We start from the raw sequence: 25,137 nt of genomic DNA, 5'->3' as shown, positions 1-25,137 counted from the left end.
TCGCGACTAATACACTGCAGACATTACTGCAATGTACAGAAAATTATACAACTGTCACTCATGCATACTGAAGAAGAAATTAAAACTCCTCAACCTAATTCTGACCTGGTTCTCGCCCTGTCATTGAGTCATTGTAGCCATTGCATTTTAGGTTTAATGCCTCAAATGATACTAAGTTTGAGCAGGGCACGTTGCTTCTGCACATTTAAGAACAAATCAATTCGTCTTTGCCACATGCACGCCACTTCATTTAAATGTTCAAGCCTGTCATTTCCTTCAATTCTTCCATCCTTTGCCACTAGCCATGAGGGTGTTTTTCCCCTCTGTGGGGCTGCTTCCCGGGGAATGGAGGTAGTGCGGGGACAATAGCAGCCACCCAATTAAAGCTGTGTTGGCCTCGCAATTCCTCAAGGTATTGCCATGTGACAGTTTAATTAACCAAGCCCCTTATCTTAATTTAGCAGGATCAAAAAGTAACAAACTGAGGTTATCAGAGAAAAACACTCCCAGTCGCCATCCTCACATACAATCATCAAGACACACACGTGCACCCATTCGCTCTCTCAATCTCCGTCAGTTCGGAAACGCTATAGTACAGTGCCACACGTGTAACAGAGATATTTGATGCAATTCATACAGCCAAGCTTGTACTGCCATCTGCACAGATGCCACAAAGCAATATTCATAGAGCAAATGCTTTAACGCATATTTATTATGGCTGTAGGGGTCGGCCTAATGACAGTCTTTTTATGCAGCCGCAGTGTGTGCAAGTGTGTCCCTGAGAGTGTGCGCATGTGCCTGTGTTCAGCTGTGTCTTTGCAGGGTGTGCGTTTACGTTGACAGCTTTCTCTTTTGAATTTGAACTCAGTGACTGCAGGAAGCCAGGCGCCATGCTACTTGAGCAAATCTCCATCCATCTTTCTTCTGATCATCTGATCACTTATCAAATGGTTGCTGTTCCTTCCTTCCTTCCTTCCTTCCTCGTGGCTCTGTTTCTTTGATTGTTGTGCACCTATTTGACTTCATGACTATTTACATGTATTTCATATATTTCAGCTCTGCTACTGTTGCTCTGTATATTCCTTCATATAGCCCATTTCTCTTCTTTTCTGACATCTCTGATCATCCCATCCGCTGTCATCGCATAAACCATATCCCCTCTCTTTGTTTTAGCGTTTCCTCTTCTTCAGCTACTCCATTATCTATAGCACTGCAGGCACTGGATGAAAGGACATTACTAGTTATGGTTGAACAGAGAAGAAGTCCTGATGCCTTGGACAGGCCAGGCCCCATTTATCTCTCTGGTTCCTGATGCAGTGTAACATGGGGAAACAATGCCCCAGGGCACCACAAATATTCATTCACATCAGCCAAGGAAACAGCCTAGACGAAGGGGCGCTTCACTTGTATCTTACTGATTCAGTGGAAGTTGTGCTCAATTCACTGTCTTGGGAAATTCTTACCAGACATTTCATTTTCAAATAATCAAAGCTGAACAATTTCCCCAGTTTGCAACTGCCTGCACGGAATTGATCAAACAATCCGTCACTTGGTGTTTTTGTAATTAATAACGCTGCTGCATCTGGTGAAGCATTACTGGGCACAATATAAGTCAAACCACTGCATTGTGTGATCCAAACATCAGCTGATTGTGTCTGTTCCACCAAATCCATACAAAAACATATTAATATAACTGCTCACTTACAGACAGCACAGTGTGGACAGAGAACGGTATCCAGCTGTTGAGTTACATAAAATATGAAAAGTGTGCCACCCAGATTGCTAATTTAAAGTAGCTGCTCTGATACTGAAAAATGGCAGTAAAATGCGCAGGTAACACTTAAGAACTCATTAAACTGAACTGCGAGTGAAACGCTTGTGCTGAGATGAAGTTGTGTGAAAAAAAAAAAAGACCTTCCACAATATTGCTACCAGCTGAAGAGAGAATTAACACCTCACCCCACCTTATTGTGACAACAGACTACAGGTTTCATACGTAACCCATCACTCTGAATGTATTGAGCGTGCCACTCCATGTAAAACTTCCGTTCCACTTAACAGCATTTTACTGCAAACAACAACATGTAAAAATACAGACATACAAGTGCAGCTAACAGAGCTTTAATCTTCATTTTGACCCCATATGATAAAAACCAAACCTTTATTGGTTACATGTCATTATTTGTAGCCTTTCATTGATTTCATGACATGGACTCTTGGAAGATTTCTTCGGTCTGACAGAAATCCAACTCTAAAAGCTACTGATGGCAGCACTGCCTTTACTGCTAGAATACCAACAGAAATCTACTACGGCGTACAGCTGCAACTACTGATGATCAATACATTTTTTCCACCATTCATCAACTCACCATTTGTCTATAAAACATTGCTACCAATTAACCGACTGATTTGTTCTCACTTCACTTCAGTGTACGATGAATTGAAAAAGAGTAAAGCAAGCAGCGCTTTGCATTTTGCTTCGCTTCTCTCAAAAGCGGTAACTGTTTGGTGTTTTTACTTGATAAATTGCTTGAGCAATCATCAAATTTGAAACCAATGAAGATTTCAAGGCATGCAAGTCAGAGAATGCTGAAAGAGATGAGAATGATAATGTATAGGACGGAAAAATGATGAAGAGGCTACGAGAGCATATGTAAAAGAGTGTGGTTAAAGTCTAGAATTACACACACACACACACACACACACTTAAACACACATACAAATGCACCAATGCCCTGCTGTCCATGGACAGAGGACAGATGGCCGCGGAGTGGCTCTGGTCCAGGAAGTGACGATGTTCTGTATCATTATAATCTGCTCCGTAGTATCCTCCCTACTGCTGTGCTGGACAACATGTTTCACCCACTGAGAGCAGATACTGGAACAGCTCTTCTGCTGCTCTGTCACACATACTCTTAAAGAGGTGCTGTGACAACAAACTAACTTCTATATGTCAGTGCTCCTTCGCTTAACCCTTAGAAAGTTGGAAAATGGTCATTTCACAGCCCACAACTCACATTGATTTCTAGATGCAGCAAAGAAGCACACACAAGGACAGCGCAAATTTATACCAACAGCATGTTTTAAACGCATCAGTTCAGCCCTTTACAAATCAGTCTTGGACAGCTCATGCAAGTTATTTCTGTCAGTCCGTCTGTGTACCTAACCAACACACAGACACGAGCACAGGCTGTGAAGCACTGAGTCTGATTCACCGTTCAGGCTGTTCACTGTTTCCAGTAAAATCTCACTTGGTGCCACCCAATCAGCTGAAAAAAACATCTCCACTCTCTGAGTCTAGAGCCAGAGCTTCTATCTTAAAATATCTCAGCATCAATAGTTATGATAACATAATTGTGTGTGCTGTTATCACAAATTCAACTAAGCTTTTCAATTAGAGGTTAATGCCTGAAAGGAAACAAAAAAAAAAAAAGAAAAAAAAGAAAAGAAACAAAAATGTAGGCTGCACTGCCATGGGGCTCAGCCACACAATGTTAATTAATTTCATTTATAGCACAGACACCACATCTACAAGGTTGTTGTTCATGTGATTACAAAGAGAACAACTGGGAGCAGAAGCATGTCTGTCGTGATGATGGAGGAGATAAATACACTGGATTTGCTCTCTAGCTGCTGCTTTGAGGGAATTCATCTTACGTGTGTGTGTGTGTGTGTGTGCGTGTGTGTGTGGTAGAGCAAGTTTAGCAAGCGGGCTTTTGTTCACTCTCACTAGTGTGAAAACAACATAGCTTATGTAGGTTACTAGTGTGTTTACAGCAAGCAGGTCTGTGTGCATGTATAAACTGTCAACATGAAATATGCAAACTAATCAAACCGCCTGGCCTCACTTTCTAAATTCTATTACACACAAATGAGGTATTAAAACAAACAAATTCAAATTCATCTGCAGGTGAGGCTCCTGATAAGAACTACGACAAAAACATCTCCAGCTCGACCATAAACAAGCGTGTTTAATACTGTGCATGTCTTCCAGAGAGCCGAATAAGCAAAAAACAAACACACGCACACAAAAAAATAATAATAATATCACAGAGGTTTTACTGGACCTGACAGTAGATGAAACTTTAACAATATAGCTGAAGAGTGATTAACTTTAAATCTCCATGACTCTGGACTAATCCTCATACTCAGTGCGCCTACATTTTTTAATGGGCCTTGAATAACATTTCCACAGCATTTAATGGCTTTGTGTGTTTTTTCAATGTCTAATATGAGTGAGCACACACTTGGATTAATACCCTGTAATGTCCTCATTACAGAGCAGCGTGAGCGGAGAGAGCTGGGCAACCGTAAGCTTTTAAGGACAGCAGCTCTTATTGGAAGGTGCAGGAGGAAAGCACTCAATGGGTTCGAGCGCAGACTTTTTTAAAAGATGAGAAGTCCAATCATGCTATGATGAGAGGTTGTAATGGTACTTAGAGTGAAATAAGACATATTTTTACTCATTGCTTCCATAAACATGCCATAATTATTCACTGCGGCGACCGGGGTGAAGGGATAATGTCAGAGATTTATAGCCCAAGTGGTAAGTCCAAGATATTCATCAATCCTCTCCAATGCTGTGGTGCCACAGTGCTTGAGATAGGCTTCACTGGCTGAATGAGGATCAGGGGTGAGCCGCCATCCAGGCGGGCTGAGGTTTAGAGGTGGAAATCACACCCCACAGCTAGCCCAGTGCAGTATCACACACACAGCACAAGAGGAAGGACACAAGAATGGACACTGCCCTTCGTGAACCGCAATCATAACAATGGAATTTAATAAAACTTCATGTATTAAAGAAAATAGACTAATCCCTTCAAATCTTCCATAATGAGAGAGAAGAAATCCTAAGACTGTGATATTTCCCCTCCCTTCACCCCACAAGATTTTAGGCTTTCCACAGGATTCCACTAGCTTAGCCGCAAATCGCCTCACTGCTGTGCGATACCGCCACATCCTCTAAGAATGGGGTGAGCACACGATCTGGCACATGTGTATGGGCACACACGCACACAGATGCACACGCGCGCGCACAGACACACACACACGCGCGCACACACACACACACAAATCTTATTTGACTTTGAGTGATGTCCAGATTGCTGATGGTTCTCATTTTCTACACCAGGAAAGTAGCTGGTGATGTTGCCATGAATCAGGCTATCAGCCCAGCCAGGGACAGGCCATGGAGAGCTGAGAAGATGAGGAGCACGAAAAGATGAAAGGCTCAAAGACAAATCCTCCCTGTCCAACGGCTCGTACAAACAGTACGAAGAAACATGAGCATCTGGCCGCTGTTTTCAGATGTTGCATGTTTTTCTAATCTTTTCCCCAAGGCCATGCTACAGACTTTTAGATGGATTCTTTAAGGTTTGATATCAAAACATGCGACAGACACTCCATAAAGAGAAGTTAAAAATGATGGCGATGTTTAAATGAATGATTAATGCAGTCAGTGAGCTGTTAGCCAAAGAGGAGCTCTGTAACACATCAAGTCCTGTTGGTGTTGCTGTGACAGAGTTCACTGAAATGACACATGCACACGTCTCCACTGGAACAACGGGTGTAAACACACTCTGATGGCCGCGATTAATCATGTTTAAACAGGCAGATGTGATAGCATCACACGAAACCATGACTCCTCCATATGCTACCTGTTTGGAGTAATGTTTGTAAACTAACTAATTACAATGCTCTCAAATGAAGCTCCTCTCTCAGCAGATGTTTGTCCATTAACCTGCAGAACAATTAAGCATCGTGTGAAGAATCGTACATTAACAATGCCCTCTCTGCGCTGGAGAGTGCACCCCACAAAACACTTGAAACATGTTTGTTGTGCTAACTTGCCAACAGGAGATGTTTAGATAAATAATGATGGTTGTGTTGTAGCTTTGAGAAAGTTCTTGCTGCATTGATTTATGGAAGAATAAATGTACATTTTTCAACTACTCCATTTTTCATTCATGTTTTTTCTAAGTGTAAATCAATGAGAAATTATTGTGCTGTATTTGTTGTTGTCAGCGATGATATATTCTAGGACTTGTACAGACTAGGACTGAGAATTATTTATGGAGTATCGCAATAAAGCCTCTTGATCACATGGCCTAATGGTATGAATATTACATATTATAATATTACACATAATATCAAATACACCATGTGCACATCGCATGTATAAATGATGCGTTATGGGGAACTTTGCCTGCACTTCTCATCCTCATAACTGCAGTAACTGATGAATAAATAAAATAACAATAAAAGTCAGTTTTCCTGTTTGCAAGATAGGATTGAGTCATGTTCTGACTGTGCTGTAGCTCCGTCACATCTCCACTTTGGATCCGATGCCCACTGGAAATGTTTCAGGAGAAGTGCGTCTTCAAGCAGCCTGCCTTTCAGCAGCCAGATTTTGTGTTGCTTTGTTCATTTGTTTGTTGGATTCAATTGTGTGTCAGAACAGTGTGTTTCTTTCCTTCTCTCTGTCTTTCTTTTCCTTCAGCCGAAAACTTCATTATTAATAACTAGACTATAAACAATAATTTACCCCTAAAAGGGAACCCACATAAAAACGACTATTATATAAGAAAGGAAGAAACATCTTAAGCTATGAGACTGACTTTGATGCACTGGAGCTAAACTAAAATTATACTATATAGGTACAATTTGCCAGGCATAAAAGCATCTGATATTTCATACACGTTAAAGGAATTCTAAATATAAATATCCCCATTGCATTATTAATTGCTACCATAATTATAACATATATCAACTGTACTGGGCTAAGTGCACTATTTGTAATGCAAATGACATCCATGTCAATAATAAACTCATAACAGGCAGACAGTGCTGCGTTTTGAATGCAAATTCAGAAGCATTCAAATTACAGATGTAATACGGATCTACCCAGCCTATGAAAAACGTGTCTGCATTTATCTGTCCATGAAATATGAATGATGTTGAATGGAATGCCCTTTTCCAACAGTCAGATAAAGGTTTATTGAAGGCCGGAGTGAGCAGGATAGAGGTTGCCATGGCTACAAGTGTGAAAAGGGCATCTGATCTGACTTCTGACCAGTCAATTAATCTTGGAATTGCATTTTTTTTTTTTTTTTTTTTTAATCAAAGATTCACTCTCTGAGATTCAAAATTAATTGCGGTGAATAAAACGAAAGACTGAAAGGCTGAGATTGTTGGGACTTGAAACACTTTGGAAAAGTACAGCAATGCTAGAGTCTTAAGATTAAGACTGCCACGAGGGAAGATGGGTGAATATTTAAGATGGATTAAAGTCTGAATATTTAGTTTGTTTGGTCCTAGTGTGTGGTGGTAGAGAAAACCTATTTTTCAACAAACCAAAACATAAAGACCTCATTTTCTGATGATTTTACAGATGAATAATTGTCAAGCCACGTCCTCTTCTTGCTCGTCACAATGCCAAATTTCAATTGCCACATTTCAAAATACATATTGTGTTTAATGTTTATTCATCAGCTTTATGTCCAAAAAAATGAATGGGCTCATATCAACGCTCCAAGAAGCACATTCACATGAAATCCTTACACTTAGATATCCTGTGATGTCGTTATGTAAACAGGGCTTCCTATGTGACACGTGCTATTGTGGGATGTAGGATGACCATATTGTCTTCTACCCAATGCTATATCAACTTAGGCTGCAGAAAAAAATGCCAGTGAAGGATTAACTAGAAAACGCTCACTGAGCTCTGCCATGGCTGCAAAATCCCACTATACACAAGTTATTTAAATAGAAAGTGTTTCTTAATTTAAATAGTTTCAAGAAAGATTAATACAGAACCAGTGTTTTAAATTGTGTAAACTTAGACACTTTTTAAGCTACTGTGCTACCAGATAGAAAGATTAACAGATGGCATCCCTAAAATCACACATTTGATATATAACTGCACATGCATCCAAGTTCAGAGGACTCACTGACAACCTCAGCACCATAAATGACTCAACACCTACAGACAAGACAAGCATCACATAAATATAGGGTTTGGTGGGCAATAATTAAACAACTTGTACTGCCAACATCATCATTTATTTGTGTATAGTGTATATGTCTGTGTGTGCTTTTACATCACTGTTGGGGTGTGTATGTGCCAAGAGTTTGCATGTGTGAGAGCAACTGACAAAACATGACATTTCCCTTATTTAAGCTATTCACAAACTGTGGGATGATGTGGGGGTGGGGATTTCTATCACCTAGCCACAAATAACAGGGAAAAATCAGTTTCATTGCCTGTCACTGCGCTGTCATAGGAACACATCTCGTGCCATCTCTCCTCACAGTATCAACGCTGTCCTTGTAGTATCGCAGCCCCTTCCCCCCCTCCTCTATCCCACTCATGCCTGCCTCTTAAAGCAAGGCAGGAGGCCACTTGATTATCACACTCCAATCGCAGCTAATTAGGGTAGGTCAGCTGGTACAGACAAACAGTATCCCTGTCAAACAGTGTCCCTCCATGCTCTTCCTCCTCCTCTACCATCATCCCTCTCTCCCTCCATTTCCTCGGACAGCCCTATCAGTGGGTAACATCTCCCTACACCACTGCCGCCTGTCTGTTCGTGATAGCGACTATGGCAGTCATCTCCACAGAGGCGAGCGATGTGCTGCCAGCCACTCCGCTGGAGCCAGACAAGCCCGTATCAACGTCTGCTGCAGGCGCGTTGGAGCATCAATTAATCGCCGTTTAAAACTGGCAAAAAATGCATTTGATATACTTAAGCTTAATTAATACATTGCTACCAATTTTGCAGGGCTAATTAATCAATTTGAGACTAGTCCCTGGTGCGTAGATGTCCAGATTATGTTGTCTGGAAGGAAACCGCACTCAACATCAGAGGAGAAGATGAATTACAAGCACGGAAACAGGGAGCCGTGTGTTTGTTCTATCAATGCATATTGCCAGAAGAGATCATAAACAGTGAATTTCAGGGGAAATTAAGTATAATGAGAAAAGGCCAAAAAAGATGGCAAACTCAAAAACAAAAAGGAGAGGAGCACAGAGTTGTGTATACACTGTAGGCTACAACCTAGTGACTATAAAGGCTAAGAGCTGAAACAGGGCTGGGGATTGATTGGGACTTGAACTACATGCTTTGTGCACTTGTAGTTCTGTTTATACTGAGCCAGTGAATGAGGCCGCAGTGTCCTGGCAGGCAAGCAGAGAGAGCTACAAAGAGTAATTGGGAGGGCTATGCTTGGAGAGAAACAGAGGACTTAAGATGGGATGAAGGAGGGAAGGAGGGGGGAAAGAGAGAGACCTATGAAGTAGATGCTAAGTGCTGAGATGTGAAGAAAATAAGCCTGCAGGAAAACGACCCTGGGGACAGTGACCAATGACAAGCTCCCTTTTCCTTTTTTTCCATCTGATAATAGACATACAGTACCTGTGTGGGTCCATGTGTGCAGTTCATCTGTGTGAGCACAGGGAGCTTTATTTAAACCACAGAAAGCAACACCTGAGTGCAGAGCAGCACGTTACACTGCATTTTCTTTAACAGCTCATGTTTCAGTCCACTTTTTACTAAGCCTCATTAATTAGCCATAAAATTACTATAATAAATTACATGTACACGAGTGGGTCTGCCGAAGACAAAGTAGCATATGGGACTACTCTAAGCTTACCAGCCAAAAGGTAGCATCTTGCAATTCATCTCAGACAGCAGGTGAACATTAAAGAATAAAAACAGACCTTTCTAAGCAGATGACATTGTAATTTGAATGGCAGAAGATCACACTAAAAACCTGCTTTCTCATGTAAATATTAACACAGAGTGAGGTGTAATTTCCTGCTTTTGAACACTCAATACGGACGCAGTGGAACACTGCCAGAGTGATGTTCACCGTCCCTCACTCATCATCACTGCTCTTGCACAATGCCTTGGCCTTCTGCTCCTGCCCTCCCCCACAGCTTAGCTAAGCCCACATGTTATTGGCTAAACACAGCCAGCTGCAGCCAGTTAACTGTCTAATCTCACATCAATCGATTTCCCCAAACAAGGAGAGGTGGAGAAGTGGAACGAAAGTCATGGAGCGAGGGTGAAAACACAGAGGAGGGTGAGAGTAAATGGGAGGCCAGTGACGAGTGAGAGACAGGCAAAGGCAGGTTAGAGCCTTTCACTGAGTTTCCAGCACCACCCGAGCCTGTCTGTGATGTGTGTGTCTGTGTGTGTCTGTTTGTGTACGGGCACAACAATCTCTTGTTCGAGTCTGTCAAAAGGATACTGATCGAAGGCAACACACAGAAAGGTGGATGGACAGGCTGAGGTTGGCACTATCAGGCAGGAGTAGCACACATCCACCAACAATGTTGCACTGGGACAGTTTTTACCGACTGACTGCTGCCCAACACGCTCTCAGCTCTCTTTGTCATGTGTTTTGTGTGTAGAAATGTGATTCTTTCAGTCCCTCACGGACAATTAAATGGGAACATTTTCAAAATGAGAAACATATGGAGCTTTTTAATTGGCCAATTTCTCTTGCCAACGTGTGTGGCTTTTTTTCATTCAAAAAAGCAATGAAAAGGAAAAAAAAAAAAAAGCTATCTAGTCAGACATGCATATTGCAGCACAGAGTGTTGCACAAATTGTCATTGTCCTTCCGCAAGGAGTAAAACAGCCCTTCTGTTCCCTGGATTAATAGCACCATTACAGAGGATCCATGCTCAGTATACAGCACATGCATACGTGGTGGTGTAGAGACGTCAGTGAATTTGTATTTCTATGGGAATATCTGTTTTGCCAAGCAGGTAATGACCCACACTGAGGTACACGACTGGTTGAAGCTGCAGTGAGAAATACACCATACCTCCTGTCCCATTACTTCTCTCTAGACCTATGTATAATCTTGGTTTCTTGCCTCCCCTGACCCTACACTAATCATATGAGGTGGCTAGGGTGAGGAGAACTGCAACAACTCATATCTGGGGAGTTATTGTTCTACACATGTCATGTGTAATCTGCCCGACCCACAGCGCTTAGAATAATTATTCATATTTAATCACCACACTACGAAGCTACATCGCCTGCCGCTCACTAAGTCATTTTCCATGTTCCATTATCAAAGTTTCAGAGACGGGTGCTCAGGGAAGGGGGACTAAATGGAGAGGCTGAAGTAGTTGGGCTTATAAAAACATAATGGGCTTGTCTGCTTTGATAAACTGAGGACGTGTATAGAATGCACACTTGCTCACACCCTAAAATACACACATACTGTAGGCATACACACGCCACACACACAGTAAATGAGAAAAGTGCTGAGAACAAAGTAGGGGAGAATAAAGTAGCCAAGTATAAGTTCAGATTGTGTGCGTTCAGGCAAGTCAGGAGCTCAATCGTTAATACAAATAACTGCCGCGCAGAAAACGGATTGATAGTCATTTGGTTTAAGTGTGTTTGGTTTGCACGGCGGCTTTCATTTCTCATGCAGTCGAATTCGCCGATGAGGGCTCACCTTGCTCCAAAGGTGGCGGTTTCACGCCTGTAGCCTTCAGCTTGAGGGCCTCTTTTGCAGACATATCGCAGCAGGAGCCTTTGTTGGTGTCCTGGTCGCTGTCAGCCTGGTCACTGTCACCATGACCACTGTCTCTGAGACTTGCTCGTTCGGGGTCTTTGAATGTTGAACTACTACACAAAACAAAACAAAAAAGAAGAGAGTATTAGTGTGCGGCGTATGGCTGACAGTTTGTCAGGTTCTTTTTCTTTTACCCTCAATGTAAGTTCAGAGACTGAATGAAACATTGATGAGTACCCCTGAATGATTAAACAAAACAAAAAAAAAAATTAATAATAGGATTTAAGATGTAATAAGCACTGCAACAGCAGTCCTGCCTGCTAAAAGAAAATTACAGATGAAACAAAAAAGAGAGGCTCTTCTGTGTTGTCATATTTTATGTATTATAGAGAATACTGTTACACCACTTTTAAAACTAATTGAATGTACATGCCCTTCCTCTCCCTGCTATGACTCAGTGCAATTCATTGTCAGTCCAGTTACAGATGGGAAAGTACTGTGTTGGGACTATTGGAGAAAAGAATACAAAGGTCTGAGATGCACTGATGGTTATAGATCCCAACTCTTACCTTTGAACAAACTGTTGTCTGCTACCCATATAATTAGGCTCGGTGGGGAAATTGTCCGTCTGTGGAGAAGAGAGAGAGAGAAAAAAGCATGTAGTAGGCCATACAGAGTCCTGCTGTGAAACAAGATCTCCTAGTGACATATGATTAATTATGGAGAAAAAAATGAGGTAGAGGACAGAGTAGGGGCGAATGAAATACTGGGAATGAGAGGTGTGTGTCGTTTAGGTTGGAGCATTTCATTAACCGCATAAAGCAGGCTAATTAGCCATCGGAAAGTAAACCGCAGAGCTGAACATCAAATCTGGCAGACATAACATAATCAATAACTGCTGGGACAATAGTCTTGATGAGCACAGAAAACTTTGCAGCTGCTGTGTTGATGTGTCAGCTAAACATCTAGTAACCAAATTACAGCACTATTTGTGCAGAAATTAAAATGCAATTTGTTATTTCCTTTCAAAACACTTCAGTGACAAACTGTTCACTCTCTCAGTCTCCAGACTTTTTTCTCTGCAGAAATGGAGAAATTGTTTGCGAGGATCCGGGGCTTGTATGTGCTGAACCATCTGGTGTTTACTTGATACGGGGCTACCTGATCATACACGGGGGGCTTCATGCTATGTGGATCGATCGGAAAAACACACATACATGCTTGTGAACGCACGCACGGACACACTGACGCTGTCTAACATATATAGTCACACAAAGGAACAGCATGGCATGTATGACAAAATACAAGAGCATAATGGAATACTGGTACAAACCCTATACTGCATAAACTACACAAACACTCAGCAGCACGCAGCAGTGCATTACAGACTGGATCAATCACATTGGCACTGGAAAATACTCTGCCTTTCCCACAGTCTGTCTCTCTCCCTCTTTTGTTAATTATATCAAAGTATGGTATATGAGGGTTTTTAATCACATCAACTGAGATGAAAGGTCACAAGGATCCCAGTTTCTTTCTGGCATTTACAAAAGTGTCTGTCAACATTAATGAAAACAGCATAAAAACAATCAGATGCATAGACCTCACTCGAAGCCACAGAGAACACAGGAAGACAGAAACTAATGTGTTTATATTTTAGGATTATTACAGGAATATCTCAAAGTCCCTGTTGGTTAGAGGTAGGAAGGGTGGAAACAAATGCCTTCAAGAGAAATAGCTTTCATGCGGTTGTGGCGGTATGCATCACAGCAACACAAATAATTACGCTGTGTAGTGCACAACTTTCTGTCTTGTATTGATAGCAGTAAAATGTCATGTTTAGTGAGTAATGTCTCCTTGTGCCAGGCTTTTTCACATGCACAGCTTGACTCACAGTCGATAGAGTATTTCAATGTCATCCGTGCTCTGCGGTGGCTCAGTATGAAAAAGGGTGTGTGAAGGTCAGACAGGCCACCTCAGTACTTTGACCTTCCATGCTTTTGCCAACACCTTTATCTCTACCTAAACACTCTGTTCCACCTCAGCCTTCACCAAGATTAAAAGAAAACACTCACAGAATATATCAAAGGCTGGAATCTGACCACGGGGTAAGAGAAGAATGAATGTTTGAAATAGTTTGGCATTGAAATGATAACAGCCTGGGTTTTTCAAGAAGGAGAGATGTAAGTCTTTATACTGATGTGTCCCTTCTGTACTTTCATGACCAGGGACTCGTCCTTGGACATACTTTTCAATCAACTCGGCTCTGTTGGCACCGACAGGATGAAAGGACGATAACAGGAAAATGTTTTCCTTGATTGTTATATGTTTTAATTTACTTTCTGCACCTGTGCACATTGAATAAATATCTAAATTACATCCTTATGCCCAGAGCTATTTTCTCTATTACAATAGACTACAAAGGTCCATATTTTGTCAGCCATTGTAGTGTTTACCATTATGAAACGTACTTGAAATGGCAATGGTCTTCTGTGCTTTAGTATAAAAACTGCTTTGATAGTTTGTTAAGTGGAAATGCACTCCTCAATCCCATAGCGTGGTGTTCATAATTGTAGTGTTTTTCTTGTCGCACTTAAAGTAGCATGTGCTCTACATCCCTCCATCACCTACCCCCCTCTTACAAGCCAATAAAAAGCACATTACGCCACTTCATAGAAACCTCTTTCCTGCCAATTAGAGTCCAGGCTGAGCTTAAGCCTCCATCTCTTCCTGTCTGTCCATACTGCCCAGGCCTTTCACTACAATGGGCCACTTTCCAATTAATGGATCGATAACAGCTAGTATGGGCTGCTTTGTACTTAGCCAGTCTGAGCCCACAATGAATACAGGATAATTTGAGGGGGGAATGATACATACTGGCTAGATGTCCAGTAGTTTTATTAGTCATTATTAGGCACTGTATTATACAGTACATAAATTCATTTAGCATCGCCAGTATCATTTAGTATTTCATGTTGCATGCCCACATTTCTTGCCTTTTAATTTCCCCTTGTGGGACTTCTTGAAATGAACTGCACTGAACTGACCTCTTGTAAATTGAATGGACCCAAACTGTGGAATCTGTATATTTGGCCTTGAAGGTCTCAAAATCTGATATGCTTATTGACCTAAAATATGAATCTTTGACCTGAAAGGTTCAGAGAGGCACTGAACCTATTCAATGCACAATGAGTCCGAGCTGCTCTGAGTCATTGCACAGTTTTGTCGGTAGTGTGCTTGAGAATTGCAAAAGCATGTTGCTGAATTGTATTGAATGATGTGTTGTATCTAGTCCATGCAGCAAGGCCACAAAGGTCAGAGAGATACTGAGTACAGAGAGGCTGAGTAAGTGTAAAAAGCTGCACTCTATTCTGTATTCCCATTGAGACCCTAAGACTGACCGAGCAGACAGCAGGCCGATTGAGACAAATGGGACGAGCCTATTGGAGTGCTATTCTTCTCTCAGGCCTTGTTGGTGTATTTTGGGGCAGTGTTCATTTCTATGGGTATATGTTTGCATGCATCTGCGTGTGCATGGAGACACGTGTGTTTGATATCTTAGGTAGGGGCGGTAAGAGAGGACAAATTGCCGCTTCTCTTTCACACGTCATTGGACAGTTCTCTTTTATTCACAGGAACGAGAGTGCACCACCTCCCTCTACCTACCCTGCTAGGTATGATACATGCATTTGTCCTTTGCTGTCTTCCAAAAGCACACATAGCACTCACTCTGTGTGCAGAGCATGAGTGCATGTGTTCCTTCATGTCAGAAGGTGTGAGTGGTTCCAAATCCAGCATAACCTTGTCAGCAAGCCAAAAGGATCTGGACCGCCGTTCTTAATTTGATAAAGTATGTCTTTGTTGTGCGCTTGTACGTGTGTGTGGCATTACCACTACAGGAACTCTAATTTTTTCCTTTTGGAAAACTGTCAAAGCAGCTCAGCAACAGCTGAACGGGAAGAGTGGGTAACGGATAAAAGAGAGAAATTGAGCTTAGAGGGAAAAAAAACACATTGCTGAAGGGGGATGCAGCAAAAGCATGAAATAAAAGCCGAGAACAAGCAAAACGACAAAGTGAGAGGATGATAAAGGAAGTAAGGAAAAGGGGGCGGAGAAACAAGACAATAATTAGACTGAATCGATTACCTAGTGGCTGAGGAGCAATTGTAAGTGATCAAATCTAATTAGCTCGTCCTATACGTCTTCCTGGAGATAACACACCAATCAATCAGGGGGCTTGAGTAAACTTAAGGCTATCACAGTCTACTGCCTGCTAAATATCTTCCACTATCTTCCAAATAACTTACAACAGATCCAATTCAAACGACTTTCAGACAAGCGAGTGCCGCCGATGCGAGTAAATGGAGACTAGACAGATTGCAACCACACTGAGGTCTTATCAGTCCAGATGGACATCTTGTTAATGATTCTGGACAGTGCTTAATAATAAAGGAGACTCTGAAAGGAGACATCTTACATATTTGAGGACAAGTTTGGATTTCAAGCTGACACAGGATTGTTTGGACAATGTTTAATGTAGTGTTGGCAAGTGATGCAGGCTGATAATATGCAGTCATAGAATTTATCATGCCTTCTCCATATTGGGGGAAAATTTTCAGTGTTATTATTTGTCATTCTGATGGTATGACAAAAATGACACATAATAACTATAGAAAGAGCCAATATGCTACTAATATGTATGCTGATAAGCACCTACTTAACGGTGAATATGTGTAACTTAATGTTAAGTGTGACCAGAATAATTAAAAAAATGCCATTGCTCTAAATTAGTCCAAGATTTATTTGGAGGATAAATATACGTTGCTACATTTGGATAATTTGCATTTGTACCACATTGCTTGTACACTGTTTACAAATTATCCTGCAATGAAAAATGTTGTAAAATAGGTAAAAAGAGTGCAACTTGTGTGTAAAATGATGATTTTGAAGTATGTCGACTTCAGAATAACAAACTAAAAAGAAAACGAATTCTTTAATATTCCACCACATGTCAGCGACACTCAAACGCAACCTCTTGCATAATTCCAAGGTGCCCCGGTGAGCTGTGTTGTGGAGAATGGTACAAATTGGTAGTTGAACTGGCATCTTCCAAGTGTGAACAAGTGCAGCTGTATGAATGACCGAAGCACAGCTGAAATCGAGCATGCATGCTGAGCAAACCTCTGGATAAAGTTAAGAAAACGACTTAAAAAAGGTTTCTTTTTGCAGTGCACACAATCACCTGCAAGGGAGCATTCGCACCTAGTCTGTTGGGTTATTCATTTGAACCACACAGCTTCAACTGTACACCTTAAGCTCTGCGAGTTTCCGCCAGAGATCTTACAGTTTATCCATTTATTTATTTATTTATTAACATTTTGACAGCAGGATCTATGGCCCACGAGGCAATGTGTAGTGTTGCTGTTTTTCCAAACAAATTAAAAGAAATTCTCCATTTTCCAAGCCATACTGAAAACATACAGAACTACGACCCCAAAACCATGGTGCATATTGAGCTGTGCATTTTCTGTAGAGTTACAGTCCTCATTACCCGAAAACGCTGAGATGCAGGATGCATCGTTTTCTGGTTGAGTTTTATTTATGAGTTGTAAAGTCCTGTTGTCTTGACTGACTTCATACGCTCGTTGCTGGTCAGACCACCACTGAAGATAAATAAAACCTTGCAGCAGTGTTTGCGCAGAATGACTTGTTACAGTGAGTGACCTTCATAAACTGTGTTGATTTTCCTCTATACCACAATGTTTGTCACGGGGTGGCAGCTTACCATTACTGTCATGTGAATGCATGAGCTGGAACTCCATGTGACTTATGCTTAAAGCTCTGGATTTGTTTGATATAAGGCACTGTAAACTCAAATGGACTTGATGCACGTACAATGACGCATCCTTTTGTGGCCATATGAAAAGCTTTCATTTTTTTTTAGGCAGCTGAAATTGAACACTATGCACTGAGGAATATTTCAGAAATGTCTGCAGCAAAGGATTGAAATGATTCAGGAAAGCAAGAAAACATGCTGAAAAATTAGTGCCAGTGTGACGATAACATGTCACTCGAGTATGTATTAGAATATATCGATTATCTGTCCCTCTCCCAGTAATCAGTTATTTAAAGTATCTCTCTCACAGACAGTCTCTCGTCTCTTCCTCATCTCTAATTGTACTGAGCTCGACTTCAGTACCACAAATCAAATACAACTCAAGCTGAATGAAGCTGCCCACATGTACATGCGTTAGACTTGCCACTGCCTGGAAATATTGTGACTGTGTGCTTCATAGGACTACTATGGGGCTTTTTTGTAAAACTATCGGTTTACCATGAAGCTGGTGACTCAGGCGGCTCTGATCCAACTTGATATCCTCATCTTGCTAATCACGGTTTGCCATCATTCATAACATAACTGCATTCCTGTTTGGTGTATGTGTTCATTTGGTGGGGAATGTGGCTTTTTCCAGGCTCAAGTGGCACTTTAGGAGGCTTTTAAACACAGTTGCACAAACAGCATGACCTCTCCCTTGCATATTCACTGCTAACCAGCAAAGACACAACATTCATAACCACTCAGATCAATTACTTTTTTTTTTTTTTTAATCATACTCAGTCTCAACAAAATCACTTCATATCCTAAGAAAATGGCATGCAGATGAAAGAATTGACTTGTTTTTCTAACCACACACTGAACAGGGGACTGAAATGATCAATAGGTGAAAAGCACAAAGGAAATGCGGACAGAAGGGGTGCACAGGGCAGAGGGAGGGCTGAGGTGGCCGTGCTTGCATCTCTTCATGAAGAGGGATGAGACAAAAACACTCCTTCAAAATGAATTCCCTTCAACCTGTGCGGTTACTGCTGCTTTATTATTCCTTTTGAGCGAGAGCCTGAGCATGCATAGATATCATTTTCTCCTCTGTTTTTTAATGACTTTGATCTCATTTCTAAGGTGGTTTCTTCATGTGAAAGTTGGGCAGCTGCATGTGCCTTTAAGAGTAAAAGCTATGAAAGAGTCCATCTGTGTGCTTTTTTGGTTTTCTAAGAGGTGCTTTTGTAGAGCACATTCATTCTTTATAATAATGTTTGTCATTTAATTTTGGAGACTAAATTACTTTTAAAGAGCATGAAAAGAAAACTCGAAGGGATAAACAGACCCTCCGAGTCTGGGAGATGGTCAACAAAGCGTTGTTAAACTCCACTCTTAAGCCTGTCATTATCATCTTGAGAATCAACTCACGTAGAAAATAATAAAATGCAAAACTCCTGAGAGAGTGCATATCCTTGAACTTGTTTCTCTCTCTCTCTCTCTCACTTACACGCACACATACCATTAAAGGTGTTGGAGATCTCAGAGTCTAGCCTATTTTATGATGCATGAAAAATCAAATGATGGGCTAAACTAAATCCTGCATAAACAAAATGGCTCAGAAGGCTTGTCTTAATAGGCATGTAGTAATACAGAATAATCTGTTTGCCTCAAATTACAAAAAATATATAATAATCTGTTTCTTAACTCCTATGCATATAATTGATTTATTAATAGGCTGATTAAGCTATTATTGAATGAATCATCCTTATCTAACCAAAAAGGACATTACCCATAAACTGTTATGATGTTGACCAACATCCCCTCGGGTAAAGATTACAATAAGCTGCCACACTGGAACCATACAGCTGAGGCTCTACACCACAGCAAACTGTCAACATTTTTTTTTTCTTTTTTTTTTTTTGCTAAATGGAAGAAAATAAAAACAATTTGACTGTGACCCATTTTACAATGCACCTCCAGTTTCAACTGAATTCAAGATGAGCGTTTCAGTCAAGGAGCCTATACCTTTGTGACGAAAACATAAGACAGCAGTCATACAACAGTTGTGTATTAGATACAGGCATTAGGGATGTGGTGCTCATGGCCTTGTGAGATTAAATTTGGCGGTCTGCACCAGTGCTAAACAAATCAGCTAGTGTTTGTTTGAAGGGGTGACAGTGGATAACAATTTTGCCACATCTCCCAACCATACGGAGTTTGGTTTTTGTGCTGCAAATAATATCTTTATACCCAGATTTTTACTTGAACTTTGATAGTATTTCTTTTTTAAATCATGTCTTTGCATTTTTTTTCAATTAGAAATACTCAACAAACAAAAATAACACAACCTAAGAACACATCATTTTCACCAGTGGAACACAGCACACATGTATGCATACACACATGAATGAACTGATGTCAGAGATTGTGTGTGTGTGTACGTGTTATCCCCGAGCCGTTATATGTGGTGTAGTCGCACCTGTGTGCAGTGCAAAATAATGAGGCAGTCTGCTCGGGCATCGGCAGTCAACACTACACCAGACAAAGAAAATCATTAAATGGGACCTGGACATGAAAAAAAAAAAAAACATTCTGAAGTCCACTAGAAAAAAAGAGTCTGACTGGAACAAGTTGTGACCCCATCTCCATTTTCAAAAAAAAAATATATATATATAGATATAGATATAGATATATATAAAAGCTTTTTTGGTCTCCAGTTGAAAAGGGCAGGAAGGACTCCTCATTCTAATCTTACATAAGAATTCCAGGCATGGTTTTATTGCCAATTATCTTCTTTGGCATTAGCTCTGTACCATTGCAGTTCCTACCAGCATTATCTTTTACAAATACAACAACACTGACAACAATTCAGCAGCCAATTCAGTCTCCACTGCCATCTCTGAATTCTGCTCAGAGGAAACTTTTCTGTTCTGAGGAGGAGGGGCTGCACAAGACGGCGTGTTTGTACTCCTATCAACACAATCCACATCTGTGGCAGTTTAGCCCCAGGAGTAAATGATAAATGTAGCTTTTGGCATAGATATTTATTCACACACGCACAAAAACCCCTAACACAGCAGTTTGTCGGCTCTCCTAAAATAGCAGTGTCATTTTCCCCTCACTACTTGCATTTACTTGGTGTAGACACATTTAACCAGCTGGTCTAGGTGCTGTAGCTTACAGCTGGGATCAGTCTTGATTATTGATAAAGGAGAATATGTTAACTTTGGGGGGGAAAGTGAAAGAGGTGGCGGAGACAGAGGACTTTACTTGATATTGAATTAAATATACACAGCTGAAACTGTGAGGAGAGCAGAAAAAAAGGAAGGGTGCGCTGTGTGATCTTCCTCTGTAAGCTACCAATCATTCAGTACTTGCTCATCAATAGTTACAACACCTTTGCCGTTAACTCAAGTCTTGAGTCAGCAGTGACCTTGCTTCACCCTCATTAATCCCGAGCCAGCTCAGCCCAGAAACCCAAAGCTGCTGCAGAGGTCTGTCACACTGTACATTTTAAGACATGCTTGCATGAATGTAACCTTACATAAGAAGTAGCACATATGTAGTACGCATACTGGGCAAGATGTCTATGTATACGACTTTAGAGCAACAGTTTTGACAGTTTGGTAAATACGCTTGTTTGCTTTCTTTTCAAGAGTTAGCTGAGAAGATCGATACCGCTCTCATGCCTCTACACTAAATATGAATCTCATGGGGACGACAAGACTCCAGGAAATCACTGCTTCTGGCCAAGAAAAAGATCTGACACATAACCTCTCACAAAACCACAATCTGTCATTTTACACACTGTGGTTAAAAAAAATGACCTTGTGAGATTTAAAGGGGATTTTTGTTACCTTCAGACAGAGCTAGGCTGGCTGGCTCGTTTCCAGTATTTATGCTAAGCTATGCTAACCGACTGGTGGCTGTAGCTTCAGATCAAGTGGTGGAGAGTGGTATCAATCTTCTCATCGAACTCTCAGTAGGAAGGAAATTAGTATATTTGTCAAATGGTGTATCGAGAAAAATGATCTACAAAGTTTTCACTCTTCAGATGATGGAATTTACTATATATAACTAATTAGAAATTAGCGCTCAGTGGAACAATATGACCAAACAAATTCAAATTCAGAGATGCTTTCATAAAATAAACTGAACAAAAGTATCCTGTATCCTTCAGTGTTGACATCCTAAATAAGCATGTGCATCATTTACAGTAAGCCAGTCTGGCACTTCAGCTTCTTTAGAGTGTTTGCAGCCTTGCAATCTAAACCTGAAACACAATCAGCCTGTTTTCAGGCTGCTAAAAGCACACGTTTACTACACTTCTGAATCATGAAACCCTCTTATCTAGTATTAACATCAAATTTGACTAAAGAAACAAGTATTGTATAATTCAGTTTTGAAACAAACTATCCACAAAGACGGTCTAGTTTGCAGGTTAACAAGACAGAAGCTGGGAGTTTTTTTGAACAAAAACATTAAAGAACAAAATTATTCCATTTGAATTGATGGAGGAAGAGACGTTCCGTGGATGAAAGGATTTTAGATATTTCCCCAAAGCCCAGAACCAAGGCCAGACGCGGATAAATAAACACACAGAACGCAGGCACACGTAATGTCTAATATCAATACATGCACAAGTGCACACACGCACACACACCTGCGTTCTCTCTCTCCGTTTCTCTATACACACACGCAGCAGATGGACTACGTCTACTTTCACTTCAAGGTGACCGATCTACTGTATATGCACCGGGTCAGACGTATCTGAGCAGAGGAGGGGCCAGGAAAAGGATGACTGGAAGACAGGGAGGATGCTGTCCATACACCTCGGTAAAAAATAAAAAAAAAACTGACAGGAAAGGCTTTAGGATAATGCTCTGTTGTCAAAGTGTTGGACGTCAGTTCCTCTCAGTCTCTTTTAAGTGCGTCTATGGTGCATTAAGAATCTGTCAGACCAGCTTTAGCATTAATCAGCTAGCCCACAGAAGAAACAATCGCACATAATCTCGGGCTCTAAACCCTGCTGACCTTCTCTTCAAATGCACAGATAAACTCCCCTTGAAACCTCAGTCCTTTAAAGACACACACAGGACCAAGCTCCGCCGCTGGTAATTTTTTCCTCCCCGCTCTCCCTCCCCTGTAGTCTGTTTGACTGGTTCCTCCCACAGCAGCACCCATGTCTCTCCACCTGGGAGTACATCGACTCAGCATGTCAACGTGACCTCAGAGAGGACACATTTCAGACAATGTGTGTGGGGAGAGGGGGTGTTTTACCCCATCAGTCTGGAAATAGGAGAGGAGAGGAGATGAGAGAGGAGGAAAGGCAGGAGGAAAAGGGAAAAGAGAGGAGAGGGGCAGAATGCACAAGTTCCATTCATCATCTCAGCAGCGTTGAGAGTGTATAAATAGCTAGATCTGCTCAGAGTTATCATTGAGCCAACGCTTCCATCGTGGTACTTCATTTATTAAGACTGTGCGCAGATCAATATGGCAGACATATACACTCTGTACCGTTGACAAGATAATCTCATCATTATGAATTTGGCTTGGGTCGTCAGTAACATGAGCAATTGCAACGCTTATCTGAGATGACAAGAGCAGAGAGAAAGGACGGGAATCCGAAAAAGGAAGAGAGTCGGAGCAAAAGAAAGAGGAGGCGAGGAAGAGAGAGAGAGAGCGAGCGCTCGCTCTTTTTTTAAACTAAGCAATGCTCAGAGCGATAGATAATGAAATACAGTATTTCAGTACCAAACAGAGCAAAAATCAATAAGAAACAGAGCAAACCAACAATTGATCTGAATGCTAAAGGCCCCAAAAAGATTTCTCTCTAAGACATAAACCCAGTGAGGGGCCAATTGAGTACATCTGTAGTAGTACAATAGAAAAAGATGAAACCGGCCAAATATACGATACGCCACTCAGCATCGCCACTGCTACCCTGAAGAGCAGACACAGTCAAATGTTTGATGACAAATCTTGTGTGCCCACCACTTAGTGGGCCTTTTGTTTACGCAATAACATCTGAGAGTGCAGACTCATTCGCCTCTGTTGCCACAAACACATAACAACCACTGCAAAACACAGTGGCTGTCAATTCCCTTCAGACACACACAGGGCTTTAGACATGGGAGTCAGATTTCAAACTGTGCCAAAGATATGAGCAGGAACAGAGGAGACAGTGGGATCTCTCCTATTAGAGTGTCGGACCCTCTCAGACACACAAACGTGCAAACTTACACTGGCGGGATTACACTGTTTGGTGAGATACTCCTCAAATTGCAAAGCAAACTGTCATTTCCGGATTGAGTGACTGTAATGTACTCCGGTGCTTGTGTGAGGGAGAAGAACGTGTTTTATGGCGGCTTGTTTTGACACGTAGTTAGGTGAAATTAGAGCAAATGAGATGGCATTCATGGTATGTCCCTCCAATCAATTAATCACATTACTGATGAAGCTGAAGAAGTGCTGAACTGGAGAAGGCAAGGACAAGGAGAGACGTTCAGGGAGACAGGGATAAATCATTTCTCTTATACTAATGAGATAGAAGGTGAGAGCAGATTCACATAACTCATTCTTTGAGCTGCGTGTTGTTTCCCACATGCCTCGGGGGCACGGTGAAGGAAGATGTGGCAGAAATAAAAGCTCTCTCAGGTTGGACTAGTGCCAAGACACTGCAGAGCGAATTCCACTTTGTTTGACTTTGAAAGTGTTTGATTTACAGCAAGGAGACCCAGCTGCTGGCAGTTCAAAGAATACATCGCCACGCCATGTACGCCTATGGAGCCCTCTGTGCGCTGTGCGTCTCAGTGCACATTACTGTCAGGTCACTCGTACATATACCCATCTATTGTTGCAGCTCTGGCAACCTGCTGCTAAAACATTAAGGCTGAAGACCCCAGGAGGGATCTAAGTGCCCTCAGGGGGCAGGCGGCCCCTACAGGGAAGCCCATTCCAATCTGAGGGAACCAGCAAGACCGGTGCTTCAGAACACAGCTGGTGGTAGCACAGGTGCATGTGTACGTCTGCACATGCATACGCACACATAAACACAGACGCAGACACATGGCAGCTGAATCTTAGATTCCTCCACTGTGACGGTTATGTTTTGTTCTCTTGTTTCTGTGACCTCACTTGATTCCAGGTGGGATCCTTATGCCTGAGTTGTTTGAGCATTTACCTTGGTGCCAGAAGCACCAAGGTAAATGATTCACAATCTACTGAGGGCATACATGCACAAATCTCTTCTTTCACTTTTATAAAATGGCATGAATTGAAGGGGTTTCTATTAAAAAGAAAAGAAATTACAGTAAAAGGACTGTCAGGTACAAAACGCACAGATCCATTTGGTGTGGGCGTGCACTTACAACGCAACACAAATCCAGACAACTTGCAGGATCAGCGAGGTCAGGAAAAAAAGACACACTGTCACACAAGTCATGCTCTGTGCAGCCTTGCAATGACAAAGTAGAAAAGTAATTAAAAGTAAACTAGATGACTTGGTTTGATACCGCTTAAATGCCAGTCTGGCTATGGAAGGTAAACCACGCTACACAATGACACTTGCTACTCAACAAAATGACATGACAGTAAAACACAACATTTTGAGGCTCCGGTGTCAGTGATAATCGGCAGAGGAGTCCTGATTATCCACTTCCCCTCCATCACAAACACACTCATGCACACACAAACACACAACAGCTCGAGAGTGAATGTCCACTGACAATCCGCAGTCTTATTATCGTGCCCATGTCATCTCCAATAGGCAGCTTCCTATT

General features: G+C 41.5%; 1 protein-coding gene across 2 annotated transcripts in view; it reads right to left on the bottom strand.

Moving 5' to 3' along the window:
- pcdh17 (protocadherin 17) overlaps positions 1 to 25,137 on the bottom strand; it is a 55,986-nt gene that overhangs the window by 21,217 nt on the left and 9,632 nt on the right. For both annotated transcript variants that reach the window (XM_076730524.1, XM_076730534.1), the window contains exons 3-4: positions 12,108 to 12,166; positions 11,479 to 11,651 (exon numbers count right to left, since the gene is read on the bottom strand). In XM_076730524.1, coding sequence (XP_076586639.1) covers positions 11,479 to 11,651; positions 12,108 to 12,166 — 232 coding nt within the window. The remainder of the gene's footprint in view (positions 1 to 11,478; positions 11,652 to 12,107; positions 12,167 to 25,137) is intronic.

This window comes from Chaetodon auriga, chromosome 1 (assembly GCF_051107435.1).
Source record: "Chaetodon auriga isolate fChaAug3 chromosome 1, fChaAug3.hap1, whole genome shotgun sequence".
NCBI lineage: Eukaryota > Metazoa > Chordata > Actinopteri > Chaetodontiformes > Chaetodontidae > Chaetodon > Chaetodon auriga.
The sequence above is the reverse complement of the archived record's forward strand: the minus strand, read 5'-3'. Positions and strand labels throughout refer to the sequence as shown.